The sequence below is a fragment of the Tympanuchus pallidicinctus genome, unplaced genomic scaffold (genome assembly GCF_026119805.1).
Source record: "Tympanuchus pallidicinctus isolate F22 unplaced genomic scaffold, pur_lepc_1.0 scaffold21, whole genome shotgun sequence".
In the NCBI taxonomy this organism is placed as follows: domain Eukaryota; kingdom Metazoa; phylum Chordata; class Aves; order Galliformes; family Phasianidae; genus Tympanuchus; species Tympanuchus pallidicinctus.
The window spans coordinates 8,855,037-8,873,658 of NW_026294733.1; the positions used below are offsets into that span (position 1 = coordinate 8,855,037).

General features: G+C 40.1%; 1 protein-coding gene across 3 annotated transcripts in view; it reads right to left on the reverse strand.

The window, feature by feature from the left end:
• The window catches only part of SLIT3 (slit guidance ligand 3), a 474,748-nt gene that overhangs the window by 29,592 nt on the left and 426,534 nt on the right, over nucleotides 1–18,622 (reverse strand). For all 3 annotated transcript variants that reach the window (XM_052684870.1, XM_052684871.1, XM_052684872.1), the window contains 2 exons: nucleotides 16,161–16,300; nucleotides 4,233–4,326 (listed from right to left, as the gene is read on the reverse strand). In XM_052684870.1, coding sequence (XP_052540830.1) covers nucleotides 4,233–4,326; nucleotides 16,161–16,300 — 234 coding nt within the window. The remainder of the gene's footprint in view (nucleotides 1–4,232; nucleotides 4,327–16,160; nucleotides 16,301–18,622) is intronic.

Here is an 18,622-nt window from a genome sequence, read left to right on the forward strand (position 1 = left end):
TTAAAGATGACAACAATTCCCCTAACTTTATAGACTCTATATTCTGCAAGGGCAGTTGCTCTGATGTCTCCGACGATGTGAGTGCAAAACAATTTTGCCTGTTTCCACGCTGCTGTTTGAGATTGACTCTGTGCAACTACACAGAGTACACTAAGCTTCCATCTCCCAAATGGAAGCAATCTGCAAGCAAACCATAAAACTCAGCAAACGCAAAGAAAAAGACCATCAGTTGTGAACTCTCCACCTCTCCATCATCCATCTGCATGGATGCAAACGGTGCTTCCGCTGGTGAAAGTTACCTCTAAAGTATCTGCTTTACAATGGGGACACTCAGACCAGGCACACACCTGCCCCTTGTGGGGCAATGCCATTCTCAAAAGCATTACCTTTTAGATCAGGTTTGTTATATGAAGGTCATGTCACTATTTCTGATGTAAGCCTCGCGGATATTTACAACCTGACAATAGGAAATGCATCCCAAAGTCTCTGAGTTGGAACAGACTTTTTTGGGATAGCTGAAAAGCCTCTTTTTGAGTCTATGGTGTAGACAATGTTTAGTCATGAACATTTTAGTTCACAAAGCACATTTCACTACCCCCAGCTGGATTCTGCTGCACATCTGGAAAACAAAAGGCATATCACTTAAACCAAAACAAGGGAAGAGCTGCACTTCAGCAATAAAAAGGAAGTCTGTGCTCTTGCCAGAGCCCGTTGTTTAGATCTGTGAGCTTGTCAATGTAAGCTGGAAGAGTTCACATAAATCATAAAGTCAACGGAGGTGTCATCAGCAGAGATACCACTGTGCCACTGATCTATTCTGCTGCCCTTCTGCTCCTCCTGCCTGCTGGCAGCCTGGCAGGGTGGGTACAGGTGGAAGCTCCTTGAGAGAAACCTCCTCAGAGGAACTGGGCACCTGGGAGCTGTCAAGGAAGAAGATACTTCCCCTTTCCAGGCAACAGTCATTGGGTGGAAGTTGGTTCTGAGTGGTGGTTCTGGCTGCCAGCCACTCCCCAGCTCCTCCAGGCAAGGCAGAGAGTTATCTCTGTGTGGGGCAGTGACTGATGAGCAGCTGCCACAGCTCCTGCACTGAGAAGAATTGGGCCCCCAGACTCCATTTTGTTCACAATGACTGGCTAAAAATGGACAAAAGAACGCAAAGCCTCTTAACACGTGGGCTATAGAGGGGTAAAGCTATGTAGATGCACAGGCTTTCCTTTTCCATCCTTCCTCTGGGAAAGGCCACCATGACCCTCTGCAGACACAGGATGGTTGATGTTCCAGCTCTGTTTGTCTGAATCGCCTTTTTGCACCTTGGTGGCTCAGGGAATACTGTGATTAACATAAAGGAGATGACAGTACAGAGGAAAAAGTAAAAAGTGTGATTTCTCCAAGGTATAAGAAGTGTGCAGCACTTTTTGGCAACTTCAGTCACACCTGCAAGCAAAGAATGTCAATCAAAAACTTTGGGTGGAAGGGAGTGAATTGGCAGCATTTAATCCTGTTGCTTTTTATTGATCCCTGCAGTCCTAATATAAAGTGATGTAATAATGAACGATGTGCAGTGCCTTATTCAGGGCTGCCATGCATCAATTTTACGATGTGTATTGGCTATCTCAGTAATGACAGAACCACCACTTTTCTCTGCAGGGCTGCATTAAATCAGCATTTTAAGCTGTCAGGTAATAATTCCAAGCTTTAGAAAAATAAAGTATATTTATACCATGCTCCAACATCACTATAGTGAATGGAATAACATGTTCTTTTCTTGAAGTTATTTTTTTGAAGTCTTTTCATTGTGTTAAATTTTTTACTTTATTTTTTTCAGCTGTATACAGAAAGCTCCTCCTCCTCTCTGGTAACAGCACAGTAAATACGTGAAGGCTGGAAGTGAGGAAATCCACCTACAATCTTAGCTTAAAAAGCAAAGAGTTCTGTGCAGCTGAACACACTGGAATAGTGCAGTTTGCTTCCAAGCTTGGCTTTCCCTTTAGAAACACGGAATCTCTTTTGGGTCCATCATCTCTGAGCTCTTAGGGTGCTATCTGGGCTGAAGCTACCAAAAATGCATGCATGGCACCTGGCAATAAGAAGCAGCCATTGAGCACCTCACCTAGTATCCTTCTAGGAACTCAAAGTCTTGTCCTCAGAGAACAATGGCAACTTGCTGCCACCCCTCTCCCACATAGCACTAGCAAGTGTCTGTGTATCAGTAAAAGTGTGGTGCAGTAAAGATGAAGGCAAATAAATGTTTATGCTGAAGTCCTACTAAGAGGGCAATCTACATGATTAGAGCGCTTATCTCATTTCTCAGTGACCATCCGACATCAGAACTGAAAACCTGTTTTCTGCTACAGCCTTGCAGTGATGGAAACATTCCCAGTATCCGAGAGCCTAAAAACGTGTCTTGCGGTGTTCAAAATGTTGGCCTATCCAGGGGGATTTGCATCTGCATGCTCTCAATGTCTATTGTATTAAAGTGGTGATTCATAGCTTCTATTGCAAGGCCACAATGGAATTTTCCTCCCCATATGAATATATAACTTGGCTTCCTATTTTTTCTCTTTATTATCTTTTCCTCACTCTGTAGACTTGCAGGCTGACTAGAACTGAACAGAGGAGAGGCAGCCTGGAGTCTCCGCCGCTCTGACATCCTTCACTGGTGTGTGCCACTGCATGCCCAGGGCACAGACTGCCCACTGGATGCTCAGGGAAAAGCTGAACCCACCATTAACCTTCCTGCCCTGTCAGCAGAGCACAGGACTGACGCATGAGCCTGACTCATTCTGCATGCACTTTCACACTGCCCCATTACACGCTAAATATACTGCACATCATGGGTCAGGGGATCAAACTGCTCAAGGAATCAGTGACAGCACAGGAACAGAGCTTGTTGTTTTGAATGAGACCCAACAGCAGCCACATATTGCTGCAACAGCTGCTGAGTGTTCTCAGCTATTTCTGAATGGTTTGGTGCAACTAAGGCATGCAAAAAAAAAAAAAAAAGCAACACTGGGATAAATCTGCTTGCAAGGCTGGAAAGGCTCCCTTGCTTTTCAAGTCTGGCTTGTGAGAAAGCAAAATGGGACCAAACAAGCAAAGAAATTTTGTTTAGCATTCCCTGAACAGTAGGAAGAATAACTCAACAATAGTGGGAAGAAAAACACAAGAACAGTAGTAGAAAACACTTATGAGCATGATTATTTAGGCTTCTCTCAAAAGTTAATGGCCCTGCTGTGAAGGACACTTCTTTAGTGAGCAAACAAGCAGAAGTATCTTATTTCCTCAAAGCATTTGAGTGGCAAGTACAAAAATACTTCCAATAGGGGTAGACCATTCAGGACCACAATTATTTCTATCCTTACATATAACCAGTGATTGAAGGAAATCTGAGTTAAAAGCCTTTACCCTTAACATGCTTTAGCTACTCTGCATTCTAGATATGGAAGAAAAAAATGCTACAGACTATCTGTGTATCAGCACACAACAGCTCTTCCAGTCTGTGTATCATTTCAGGAACTGTGCTAATCATTTGACAGTTCCATCTTCCTTGAGAGTTGGAACCATTTCTATCTAGATAATTTTCATCTGAAAGCAAGGCTTGAGCTTTACAGACTGACTGTCTAGCACAGATTCAGCTACCCTTCAGACAGCACCCCTGAATTTTTTTTTTCACTTTCTTTTACCTATTCTGAAATGCTCTGTGTCTGTCTTAGTGTCCGTTATTCTGACATGCTGTTCCACAGGGCTTAGTCTGACCAAAGCTGCAGGTTACCAAAGAGCACTACTGCCCCTCCCCAGATATACAAGGTGTGCTAGGTGAAGGCGTCCCTTGCCAAAACTCCAGCCTTCCCTCCCAGAGGGAAATGGAGAGTCTCTAGGACAGCACTGCGGCTGTGAAAACAGGCTTAGAGAAAAGTGCAGAACACAGCTCACAGCTGCACCAAGACCTCTTGAATTTGTTCTCTTTTCTTACTGCTTTGATTCAAAAATCCTTCCTCCACAAGCTTTCCATACAGAGTCAGACATCTGAAAAGTCTAGCCATTTGCTGAATTGTTCTGAAATTCTCTCTTCAGTGATGAATGCTGCTAACATGCGCCTCTCAAAACAGCCCAAACATCAAATCGCCAGGGTTTCACAGTCATTTACAGTGAAGGGCAGTCAGTATCATTCCCGATACTCAAAGCCAACAGATCTACCCAGTGTGTGCTGACCAATGTGTACATATGCTCACCTGGATCCTTTGTCAAGTGGAACACATTTGGACTCATGTTGGCATGGATTCAGCTCAGGAATGCAGTGGTTAATCACCTCATCACACAGTTCACCTACAGCAAAAGAAAAGCAACAAAGCTGTAACACAATTTGGACAACCCTGAAGAGCTTCAATCATGATGTTCAGTGATGGCAGATCTCCCTAAATGGAGACACTCAGTTGTTCAGCAGGGAGTGACAACACTGTATGTGAGATCCTATGAGACTTCATTAAACTGGGTTCTTTTGACCTACAATGACTGTACTGATTATATCATACAAATCTGAAAGATTGGTATAAAAAGCACTGACATGAAAGCTCCACTTGGAGACAGGCTAATGATTGAATGGTCAGCTCTTGACCTCTTGCATCAAAGAAAGAAAGTGACACAAGAACGAAGTTACTCATTAGACTGTGACATTTTCACACCAAAGCATGCAAGCCGCAGTCACTACTCTGCCAAAGAGGCTGATGAGACATCATTCTGGAAAAGAAAGACAACTCACAAACCCTCCCCCAAAACTCTGTGACTCTCAATAATAGGAACCAGCTTTACGACTGCACGTAATTATAAAACATTCACTATTTATATGAAAAGCACTGGCTCTATTGTGCTCACAGGAGATGATGTCTTTTTAGAAAAAAAAACAACACGTAAGCTCAGCTCAGCTGTTTCTAGGTATTGTGTGTTACACGCCAGGCACCTCCCTGGATTTGATTGTAATTTGGATTGTAATAATTAATAGAATGCTCAAAAACAGATAGTTTATTTAAACACCCCCTTCTCTCAGTCCTAAATTATTAGGTCACACTTCAGTATCCCAGGATTTGAGATCCAGCCAGAGACTACATAAATGTTTGGCTTCCCAAGACACTAACAGAAACATGCCCCCCATCTCCCAAAGCCTTTCACGAGAAGCAAAGGTCAGGTACTCTCAACACAGAAACCCTTAAAACTACAGTCCCAAAGTCCCCCATGCAGCTCTATCAGAAGACCACATCTGCAGGGTTTCAAGGGTTATGCATATTTTGTGTGCCTATACATGATACGTGTTATCGTACAAGCAACAGGTCATGTGGATACTGTGGGAAAAAAGATACCATGTTTGGCCCTGGTGAGCTGGCAATGCTTCAGCAGTACTGTCATGAAGCTGCAGGTCTGTCTGTCTTAGAATGATCTCCATTTTCAATAATAATTGCATTTCTAAATGTAGTGGCTACAGAGAAATACATGAAAATACAACCCAAGAGAACCACATATATAAAAATTCAGATGGAAAATGCAAATCAGAACCACCTTTTATCAGTCTTGTGATCTGGCAGGGATAACTGGGAGTACAGTTTTGAGAAGGACTCTGGTAGTGGCAGATATGAGTTAAGCTGTTATCACCCTCAGCTCCCCCCCTTCAAGCTATTTCTCCCACATATCCAGCCTCCATACACTACAACACTACAATGTTGGTACACAAGACTTCATTTGGCTCTTCATATGAGAATGGAAGAACAATGAAATTTGCAAAGATGACTCAAAAATTTTAATTTAAATTAATTTAAATTAAAACAAGGAACATGTATCTGCTTTTGAGAGCTGTCAAGCAAAAATGAACAAGGGCTGCAGGAATGCAAGCCCCGAAGGCAGAAGAGGTGACTACCAATGTAACCACAGCATTCATATGCCATATGTATTCTCATGCCTTTTAGTGGGTTGGGCAACACTGGAGAAGTACAACATGGCAATCCTCAGTAAGCAGAGTTTGTTATTTGTACAAACTTTCCATTCCATTTGGAGCCAGGGAATCCCAAGAAACCACCGCTTATTAAATGCTATCAAGTCTTTTAACAGTTGTGGACAAAACTTGAGCAAATGTCATCAATGCATCCAGCTCAGGGAAGGGATGTGCCAATAAGATCGAGACCCTGGGAACCGGGGAAACAGTTCATTCCCTGGACTTGAGGTTTGCCACTGTACTTTGTTACTCCTCAAAAGCAACTGGGGATGTTCAGTTCTTACCGATAGGAACGCCGCCTCCATGGAGGACAGTCATTAACACATTTTTGAGGCAGAAGGACTGGAGATAGGTCTGTTTACTTAGCAATCCCAAAACTCACAGCCCACAAGCTCTCCCAAATATTAAGAGCCAAAGTGACAGCCTCTGCCTTTGGGCAGACATGAACACGAGCTGGTCAGAACTTGCTGCAATGTCTGGAGAATTGCCAGTTTGTCTTCTTGGTGTATCTCATGTCCCTGAGCAGTGCACTGCAAATCTTATGCGAAAATAAACATGAATAAAGCGTAACTGGCTGGTGACATCAAAAGAATGCAATGATCTAAAGCAGCAAATATTTTCTGAAGACCATTTGTTAACTGAACACAGTGTGGACAGATGTCTTCAACCATTCTTTCGCTGAAAATCTTCAGTACAGACTTTTCACATTTCTATTTCTCTTTTTGCTTTGAAGAAGAGGAAATGGGCTTTTTTATAAAAAAAAAAAAAAGAACTGTTTCATAAACTCTCAAAGGAAATAATAATTCTTCTTAAAGTATTCTTCTCAACAGTCTTGACAAGTGCTTAGAGATCCAGTAAAAATCTCCCCAAATGTCAAATATTATGACTCACTGTGTCATTCTGAAGGCTCCACTATCACAATTTAGGAGAATTCCAGGCTTGGTACCAAATACCTCATCCAAAAAATTTATCAGTGTTCATGCAAAACTTGGAAAGTTTAAGAACTCTTCCTGCTATTTTTCCCATCTATCACTCATTAAGGAGTTCACTTGGGAATGCCTTGCAACTAGAGCAGCATCATCTCAGGAAGAGAATTCTACATGCATTATTTCAGACTCCAACAAAGTTCACTAGATGTTGCAAAAAACATGCCAAGGAAATAAAGCACTTTCTGAAAGCAAAATCCAAGGCACCAGCTGCACAAAAACGTTCTTCTACTTCACTTGCTCAGAAAATAACTGGGCCAAAAGATCTGCCAGCAGACCTGAGAGTGCACTATTCACTAGCCACTTCAATGCCAGCATCTGAAGAAAAATCTCACCCACTGCCTTTGTTGGTGTGACACACAACTGCTCCTCTGTGAAAAAATTAAAGGTCTGGTCCAAGTTTCTCACTGGATAGCTATGTGAATCTGAAAGTGAACTGGACAATAATCACAAGCAAAATTCTAGCAGCATTCATTCTATTTGTGGGAGGTATTTGACAATGCTAAAACATCAGAAAGTTCAGTATAATCCTTTCCTAAATGTGGTAAATCTTTCCATCTTCCTCTGTTCTCTGTATCCTCAAATCAGACCTCCAATCTGAACGGATGAAGAAAGTAGTGTGATCTGCCACAAACATGCAACTTTCAGATTAGAACCAAATCGTACTGACAAGCGGAGCACTGGCAGGTGGATCTCCTATTGCTGTCACTCTGGGCTTTAAAAGAATGAAAACAAATGACCCCCTCGTATAAGAGAAAAGGTACGTTGCCCCTTTGAAACTACTTCCCATCTATCCTTCACCAGCACTGCTCACTACTTTTTAAAAAGCCACAACAAAACATTTATTATCTCATGCAGCATTTCCCTGTTCTTATTTTTTCAGTGAAATCCTGAATTTCACGGGGCTTTCCATATTCACTTTTCACAGGGCTTACTGCTTATGAAGAACTGCCAAGAAACATGCTTAGGCTTTTCTTTTTCTTCCACATGTCTCAGAATGAAGCCAAGGCAACAACAGAGCAATAAAGAAGACTTTAACACACAGTTTAATAATCATCTTTTTTTTTTTCTTTTTCTTTTTTTCCATTCTGAGATGTCAAGAGAGTTATTCATTTCATGCCACACCAGACTTTTAAAACTAGGATCCAAATTACACTATTCTCCTTAATGACTAAACGAGAGATTTGGAGGGTGGTAGTATCTAAATAAAACTACAGTTCTGAAAAGAGCATCTAATCCACCAATTTGCAACTGATGAGTTCTATGATTTTCTTTTGTTTCCCACATCAGCTGGATTATCCTTTGTTCTGTCACTCGATACTCAAGAAATAACTGGTAAAGCAACGTAGAAAACATTCTCACTGTCATTTGAGAAAACCTTATGGTGGGCCTGGAGGACTAAAAGCAAAAATACTGTTGAGCATTTCACAATATTTCTCGAGAAAAGGAAGGAACTTGCAGTGAAATAATGATGGAGAAAACCTGGCCTTTATCCGCACAGCAAACTTTTCCAGCTTGCGCAGCGAGATGATTTGTATTTGAGTGGTTAAATAGTATGTTGCAAGTTTCTGAACTTTGCCAGGTGAATCGAAATAGAACTCTTCCCTTTACTGGTAATAAAAAACACTGAACTGTTATTCTCATAAGAGATTACTCATTTGATATCTAATAACTTATATCGGAAGAAATGTTTTTTTGCATTTTTCTATTCCCTTTCTCTCTTTTTAGTTATTAAAAAGAAGTCAGTGCCAAGTGGAAATTTCAGGAGAACAGAAAACCTAAAAATGGTTGGGTGGACCAGACACAGGATGTCCCTCCAATAAACTAGAAGAGACACTGCCAGGAAAATAACTAAGTCGGGAATGATGTTGATACTTGATGAAAAAGATTTGAGGCTCATCTTAGAAAAATAAAAATTGGATTTTTTACTTCCAAACTCTTTAAACTTGCAATGAGGAAAAGAGAAATGCTGTCAAAATCCAGCAGTAGCAAATGCACTCAGCTGCCATGTTAAACACCAATACTGTGTTAAATAAAATAAATTACCTGGAATCCACCACTGTAACAGAACTCTCTGTATGGATAATGAATGGAGCTTGCTCTGGCTTGATGAATGCTGCCCAAAATACTTAGTTGGCAAAAAAATAACAGCAAATTTATGCTTTTTATTCTGTGCTAATGCTTTGAAAACTCATTTCCGAGTGTTCACATATGAAGTTTTGGCCTATTAAACAGTAGCTACAAGTTAGCCTCAATGTTCAATGTCCCAAGAAAATGGCTTGCTGTTCAGAACTGAGGAGCAATTGCCTCTCAAGATAAAACAAGGCAATACCTGATTAAATAGCAAGGCCTGACTAGAGAACTAACAATGCTTTCTCCAGTTAATCAAGTCCTCCTCTAACTAATCAGTGTTAAGTTACACAGATGCTGAAGTCACACTTTTTTTCCTGAAAGTTCTAATCCAAACTCTAAAAGGCTTACAAAAAGATGATGATGAAAGAAGATGATGACAAAGATGATCCTTCAAAATAGATTTTGAAATGCAGAGATCTTACATGCAGAAAGACTTCCTTATTTTCTACTGGCAATGCTAACATGGCCACCTTCTCAGCCTTGGAGTGCTGAACGCCCCGACCACCTGCCAGCTGCAGGAAAGCAGGTCAGTTGTAGGCTCATGGTTAACTTCTAATCCTTTTTTGTATTTCTTCACAAATTGGATTTCATGAATCATGACTCCCATTTGTGGGTAATCACTGCATCAATCCCTTAAGACAGCAGTAGCTAAGTATATGGATAACTGAATATACGGGAAGCTGAAATTACATTTTCTTAAGAGATATACAAAGGTCCTGATGAACAAAGAAATCTTCCAGTGTATCTACATCCTAAAATATGAAATATGACATTTTACAAAAGGGACCAGCAGAAATCCTGGAGTTGAGAGCTCCAGTGTGACAAAAGAGCAATTGCAAAGGCGGCAGCACTGCTCTGTACTCTTCAGTCACAGTACAAGGGGTTCAGTCTGATAACAATGGCATGGTTCTCTTTTAAGAAGGCAACACTTGAAGTAGGTGTATGCTTTTGAACAGAGCTAGGAAACAGAGCAGCTGAGGCTGAAAGGGACCTCTAGATTCTTCTGCTCCAGCCCCTTGCTCACAGGGGGCCACCTATTCAGGACAATGTCCAGATGGATTTTGAATATCTCCAAGGAGGGAGAACTTGCAGATCTTCCAGGTCTTCTCCTTTATAGTTATACGTCTGGGAAACGTAGGCGCTCTTTCATTTTTTTGCACAGAAAAAAAACACACTTTACAGCTGCCAAGTAACTACAGCTGAGAAACTTCCATGTAAGGCAGAATTCCTTCAAGACTGAAAAAAATGCACCAAACTTTGACCATAATTTTGTTTGTCTCAAGGAAATATGGCTAAAGTTCCAAAATTTTAAGAGACCAATTGTTAGATGCTTGTTCAAGTATTTATCAGACATTCTAGGTCCCCACAGAACCACAAGGCTGAACCATGCTATCTAAACACTTCCTGCTCCTACGTCCAACGCGTACTTAAAAACATGCAAGGGGCAAAACCAGCCTACAGCACAAGGTTTCACTTTAGCACAGTTCAGCTTCCACTGATGCCCATCTCAAGGATTGTTTCCAATCAGCCTCACATTGCTAAGCTAAGGGGAACAAGCTGGAGAGCTCCAGCAATGAGCGTCAGCCACAAGTCACCCACAGAACTTCTTTCTTTCAGAGTCATTTGGCTTGACTAAGTGTTCAGCTTTGGCTGTGCAACATGACCACAATCAGATACGCCAGAAAAAGAGACCATAATCACTAACAGCAAATAGCGTTCTGTCTAAAAGTAGCATAACTGCAAAAATCTCAGATACCATCTACCACAGCACACCGCAAGGTCCCCTAAGGTAAAATACATCTTAGTCTTGTCTTCCAAACACATAAATCCAGAAATAGTTTCTAGCTTTGCTTTTGAGTTTTTTTTTCCCTGTGATACAAACTACTTGCATTTTTTTCCCAGGGAAACAAACTATTTTAAAACTTGCTTTTTTCATCCCCTCCATGGGATGCTGTGGATTTCAGGAAAAAAACCCCAATCCATTCTCAGTATAAGAAGCCACTGATTTTTTATTTTTTGTTAGATCTCAGAACAAAGAGGTGAAGCCATTAGCTGAGGCTTTTTAGGATTCTTAGCAAAAATGGATATATTTATTGATTTATTTATTGTATGAGACCTACTTATTTCTGCTTCAGGCAGTCAGGAGGAAGCAGAAATCACAGCAATCACAAATAAGACTAAATGAAGTAGCAAGTCAAGCATAAACTAACTCAAAGTACACAGTATATGTTTGGTATAGACAGTCCTTCATGTAGGTTGGAATACTTCTACAAGTGAGAGCACAGACAATAATGAGAGTAAAGGAAGGATTTTTTTTTGGAGGTATAAAACTGTATGTTTGATCTGTAGCTACAAACAAATCAGTGAAGTCTCTCAAGATTGTCTGGGATGAAAAAGAAAAGAAAATGGGAATGGAAAGGAAAAAAAATGATATCAATTCTGTCTACACTGCTAAAACAAAAAGCTAGGGAGATTGTGTTGATATCAGCTAGAGATAGGGCATGGTAAAGCTATAGATTCAGACAAAGATAAGGAAGTTAAGAGATCGAGAGAATGATGAAGATTTAAGAGAACAGTAGGATGAAGGAATTGGACAAATATTAGAAAAACTCAAAAAAGAAAAGATTGGGGTTACTAATTCATAGCTTCCTCTTCTAATATTCCTATATATTTTCATTTTTGGAGAGGAAAGACTACAAAACTGTAAGCACATCAAATGGTCAGACCAGGTTGTAACACAGCTGATAAAGTGCTCAAGCTGTAGAGCTGGCTAGACTAGGGCTATGATTATCCCAGAGGAAATACATGTTTTTAATTTAGCTTCAGAAATAAAGTAAGAAGTTGGGCAAAGAAAAAACAATCTATCAAATGGAGGCAAAGGCAGTCAGTACTCTGCTACGCAGTGTGAGTGTTGGTTCAGTTATATAAATGCACACAACAAACATGGAAAATGCTGAAGAACAGGGAGGAAAACTTGTTCAAGCAAAGGTTTGATTAAGGAGAATCAAGTCTCCTTTTCTGCCACAGACTCCTTCTTTACATGGCAATCAGCTATCTGCCTACTTTCCTCTTTCTATTTTGTTCTCTTTAACTTACGCTTTCCTATTTCATACAATCCATTTGTATTTGCATGTTGTATTAATGATTAGATGGAAAAAAACGAGGAAGAAGGTTACTGCACTTAAAAAAAAAAAAATTAAATGAAAGTGAAATAGGGCTGGAGTGTGGGAAATTCCTTCCTTCAGCAGTCACTTAACAAATCGGTTGTTTTTTTTTTATCTGCAACCTACTTTGTGTGGGGAAAAATTGTCAAAGAATTTTAAAGGAAAACACTGCAAAAAACTATTAATTGAAGAAAGATTTCTGGCTTTCATTATTAAAACCAACGAAATAAAAATGTATGCACCAGTATTTGGGATATTTTTTCCTAAAAAGGCTACAACAAGTCAAACTTGAAAGACAGAAGATAAAGCACAAAAATACTGAGGTATGGAAAAAACCAAATCATGGATATTGTCTACCTGTCAATAGCCAACATCTCCAACACATGCATTTTTAATTTCTTTTTCACATAGGAACATAAGATTTACTATTAAGATTTACACATTAATCAAAGAAATCAGGGGAGATCGCAAAATAGTTCTTAGAGAACAACACACGTGCTCTTGGATCTTCTTCCTCCACGTACTCTGGAGGAACTTCTTTACGTTACAAAATACATTTATTCTCCAATATTTACTGTAGTATGATTCAGTCTTAGAAGTATTATAGCACCCAAGACGAAAGAGTGATGAGGGATTAAGATGTTGCCTCTCTGTACAGTCAAGAAAAGAAGAATCTGAAAGAAGAATCTGAAAAAAAGAAACTGAATCTGAAATAGATGCTGAGCATCTACAGCAACCAGCCTGAAGGCTACTGAAAACATCACAGATTATCACAACAGAAACACCTTGTCTGAACTCCAGTATAATTTAGATTATTCTTAACTTAATTTGTATTAAACTAATCTGGTGAGAAATCCATGTTGTACCTAGAATCAACATTTCTTGGATAAAACCATATGGTCTGGATTTGTTCAGCTACCAAATCCAGCCATTCAACCTTTTAACAGAAATTTCTGTTTTCAACATAGGCATTAGTAAAGTATGAAAAATCTTGCTCTGCCTACTCTCTTAAGACAAATATGACTTTTCTTGAGAACTTGAAGACCTATTCTTAACCTCCCAATGGTTCTTAAGCATCATTTCTAATCCTCCTTCTCATCTCTCAGCTTGTCCCTATTGAATAGTTGGTCCCAACAAAAAGAGATACTTGCCTGTATTTTTCTGTCCTACTGGTTTCACCCTACCTATGGGTATCGCTGCCCCTGTTGGCAAAGCATGGCACTGTGAGTCCATTATACCCCAAACTACTTCGCACAAAAGCTACTTTGGCCTTTGAAAGTATCTCCCATCTTTCTTTGTTCACATATATACATATAGAATCCATACACTTGGCAGCTCTGAAGCACATACAGTTTGCTAACTGAATGATTAGCAGAGTCAGCACCCGAGAGGGACGCAGAGAGCTGAATGCAGTTATGAGAGCAGCAATAAGTTCCTGACCCCTCAGTGAAACCACACTCGACCTTGAAATGTTAGCATTCACCATTCTCAGTGTATTCAAACACAATATTAAAGTTGTCAGCACCTATTTATTTATTATGATTATTTTCATTTTAAAGGTACTACCTTACTATCTTCAGGTCTTGTATCACTACACAATGGTTTATTTGAGGAGAATATTCACGGAGATGCCCTGGATCTCATAGGAGACTCCAGCCAAACTCTATGCTTATGGATCCTTCTCTTTACAGGTCATGCACACCCTCCTTTTTAAAGTGCTTCTTCATGACTTGCCTGTTTACTTCCATGAAGTTTCCTTAGCTGCTGTTCATTCAATCAAGCAACTTCAAATGATGTTCAGTTTCTTGTGTTTGGATTCAACTCTAACAGGAACCCTCAAAATCATGGCTCAAATTCACTTGGCATGTGTGTAACATTTGTTTGGCTGACGGTTTGAGTTCTTGCAGCTACTTTATGCCTTTCTGCTCAGACGGGGCCAGGCTTATCTCAGAAGATATTTCAGCCCAGCCAGCTGCACTGCAGTGAGTCCTTCCAGGTGACTGGTCAGGCTGGATGGAACATCCATCTCCAAAAAGGAGGTAAAGCAGGCTAAGGCAATTCTTAATTGGCAATTCACAGTTCACTACACTCTCCCTTTTTAAAAGAAACATGTAAACTCATCACATTTCAAACTTAAGCTACCCTCCCATTTTTGTAGCCTTTCTTCACTTCACCAGCTATATCATATTTTTCCAGAAATATTTCCTGCTCTTCTTCACTACGTCTGTTTCAACTGCAGCCAAAGCTACTGCCTGTACTCTAACAGCAAGTCATTACTGTGGGTACATACAATCGTGCACATACTACATGCAAGGCTGGGATCTAGCATGCAGTGTTATAACACACAAGTATTTGACAAACTCCCCCAAACAAGCACAGACAGTATGCAGGTAAAAAAATAAGATAGAAGTTGATTCAAAACATTTCAAAAACTGATACTTAAGTATCATGTGAATTCTCTGGCCTGTAGCCAGATTGCTATTTAAGAAGAAATCCCAATCTAGTTCTTTCCTGCTTTTCTTCTCTTCAATAACCAAAATAATCTGCAATAAGCCTGTGAAAAGGAAATAGCATTTGCATATATAGTGGATTTAGTTCCTTACTAGATATATCTTTTCTTGGCTTGGCAAATGTATTTCCTCTTGTAAACATAAAGGCTCTGCCGCCCTGTATAGAATTTTGTTTGAAACCACCCAAGAATAGCTCACATAAATAGTGCACAAGCAAGCACAATTGGCTCAATATGCTTACAGGCAAAACTCTTTACTCTGCTAAGTTGAAGCTTTCCAGTTTTTGGCAGAAAAATCATTTCAGAACTCCAATAAATGTACATTCAAGTCATAAGGCTTTTCTCAGCTAAAGATTTACATGGGCCTCCTTTGTATCAGCCACAAAAGTATTTTAAGTTTGAAATTCTAGAAGCTTTCCCCTACTCCACCTCACCCAGACACTCAAGCTTGATCCTCATTAAATCCCTTGACATGTAATATATTCCTGTGTACAAGAAGCTCTTCATTACTTCTCCATGCTTAGAAGGTAATAAACCCATTTCAAAGGATGGAAGTAGGAACCATTGCAGGTGTTTCCTCACTGCTCCATGCTGTGGAGGTTGTGCTAACAGTCTGAATGAGTCAGTAGTATACTCCAGTAACGATTTGAGAAAAAACATTTTTAGATTGCAGTTAGGAAGGTTTCTGGCCTTGCAGAAGTTTTAGGAAGGAACTTCTCTGAAATACAACATGGGCACTGGAAATAGTAATTCCATTTCTAACTCAGTTACCAACTTCTGTCACTGTGGGCTTAGCAAGTGACTGCACATCTGCTGTGCTGGGCTAACTGCCATAGATGCACTCTTAAAAACACAACTGAACCTGCAATTTCTTAGTCTTTGCTTCTTTGCTTGTGAAATGGAGATAATGAAATTAAACAGCAAATTATCAGGCTTAACTTATTTAATATACGCCTTCGAGATCTCCAGTGAAAGCTATGCCCCAAAACCAACATAATTTAAACTGGAGCCATTTTAGTTTTTCAAGATTTATATCAGATGTGTATCAGATTCAGTTCAGTACTGGGAATATTTTTGAAATGTAGTGAATGCATGTGAAGAAATAAACATTTCATGGACACTTAAAATTTCAGCGTTTTTGAGTGTATTTTACAATGAAGAATCAGCAATTTGACTCCGAAGAGTGTTTGTGTTTGTATTGAATATTGGTAGAACTGATACCTTTCCAGTCATTCATCAGTAAGACATACAGGGAGCTTAGAAATGGGACTAATTTTTTTTGTTAATTATGCATTTATGACGAAGTAAACACGCAATTAGACCCTTCCCCTTCAGCACTGCAGAGACTCTTCATGTATTCTTGTTCTTTAATTGTGGACCTTTCTTACCTGTGTAATTAGGAGGACAGAGACAGACATAGTTGTTGATCCCATCCACACATGTAGAGTTATTCTCACAGTCATTATCTTCGCAGTCATCTGGGTTTATTTCACACCTCTCCCCCTCATAGCCAAGGACGCAAGAACAGCTTGGGAGAAAGACAAAAATTAATAAAAGTTAGCATGGATTTGAAGGGGCAGGAGGCTGTGGGAAAGAAAATGAAATTAAAATACATACAAGAGAGTTACTAAAGCCAAACTCACTTCTGTGAAGCACATAACATTTTAACCCTATGCGTTTGGTGAAGGATGAAATCTCATGGTTCATGGGGTCATATAATTATTTACATGAGACATAAAAGCATCAGCAGTATATGGCCTTTGTTGTGTTTCCCATTGCTTTCTTTGTTGATAACTGTAGAACTGAAGGAAGCGGCTCCAAGGCAGGAGAGTGAACACTCTTCACAGTATTCAGCTCCTTGGCTTCCCTGCTAATGGCTTTGTGAGTATGTGGATATTTGCTTATTGAGGACCATATGATCATAGGGCAACTTGTCAGCTTTAAGATGGTTTTCCTTCTTTAAAGGAGAACATCTTGAACTGAATTTACAGACATGAACATTTTCTTCTCATTACCACTTTGTCATTTATCCAAAAAAGAAATGTTTGGGAATGGCTGCTTTTATGAGTGCAATAAGGTTTCAGTACTTCCAAAGCTCCTCCAACATCTATTTGCAGAAGAACTGCTGATGCCTAGATGATTTAACTAAAGTTAAACACAGACAAACAATGGCAGAGCTAGTAATGCTTCTGTGAGGATGTGGACACTACTGAGGAATAATTGCATTAAATGTTTTATCTCACAAAACCGTGTTGTATGGTCCCTAGAGTGAGTGTAAGAAACTAAGTGCTTGAAGAATTTTTTTTTCAGTCTCAGTTTCCTCCCCACATCTAAAAGTTATGGTTGCTAAGAGAACCTTTGTATTTTAAACTGTAAGCGATGAAGAGATAATGGTCACAGTTTCCTAAAAGAGGGTCTAAAAGCACGTGTTGCAACCATTTCAGCAGCTTCTAGGAAGACAGCAGTGATATTTGAAATGTCAGTATTGCTGTTCACTAGTCACAGAAAGCATGTATGCAGAATGGAAGGGTTGCTTCAAGTCCTAATCCAAACTACGCACTCAGATGTTCATTTCCTCTCACATGCAAGTTCTGGTGGCAGAAAAGGCATTGAACAGATGTTAAACACTGCTGATTGAGGAGGATGAAAAACAGAAAACACCAGAGCAGTCACACTAATTGCCAGCCACTGCTTCCTGAAACCAGGAGAGTTTCCAGCGCAGAGACAACTGCAGGGTACTTTTTCAGCTCGGATGGATAAGAGGACATGGGGCAGTTATCCTGTGTGAGCTGCACAGAGTTGGGCTGGGGAATGCCCAGGACAAATAGGAGGCCTTCAGAATCTGTGAAGGGAACCTGCACCACTGTTGAGCTGGTTGTTCTCAGTATTACATCTGCTTCTCTTCCTCATGTGTGCCACACACCCAGAAGAGTGCACAGACTCCTGCGTAGATATGATACAAAGTGCTGCACTTCTCATTTGGCAGATGGCAGGCTGGACCCTGAGGATGAGGCTAGATTCTGGGCAACCTCAGAAACATGGGGAATAACAAAGAGGAAGTAAAAAGGGTAGGGAACATGCCTTGAGCAACCACAACAGTAAGACCTCTTAGAGGGGAAGAGGACAAGCACATAGGTCACATGCCAACAGTCATCCTCCTTTGGTACTGTGGTGACCACTCACAGGTCATGAGAGTTAGAAACTCCTCACCATGAATAACTAAACCCAGAATGCTCACATCAATCCAATTCAGGACGCAAGAAGCAAAGAAATATTTTCTTTTCTAATCTCTATCTCACTATTGCTAATAAAATATCTCCTTGCTGACCCCACAATGATGCTGAGGACTACAGGAGGCAGATAAGAACAAACAGCTGGCACACCATCTTTTGTGGCAGCCAGAGTGTAGGGGAAGGGGTGAAGACATCTAATTAATTACAGTGGCACATTCATCATGTCACGCTTTTTGATTACAACACCCCCTTTTCAGGGGCCTGTAACTCACCCATAAAAATATGCTCCAGGCTGCAACTTGGCATCCAAGGTCTTGGTTTGGGAGCACAAATTTTTCTCTCCATTTAAAGGAAAGCAACAAGAGTGGTTTTGTGCTGGTTATTTTTATGTGAATATAACACCATTTTCTTTCCACAAAAGGACTGGGATAGCTTGCATGTATGCAATTAAAAATGACATTATTAAATACTATCACAGGAATGATTCAACTCAATAGTTACCATTAGTAATAATGCATATGGAGCTGTTAACATACAATTGCTTAGTATTAGGACACATTCCATACTGAAGGAGATGTCAGCATAATTGATGACATTTGGCTACTGGTCCCGATGTA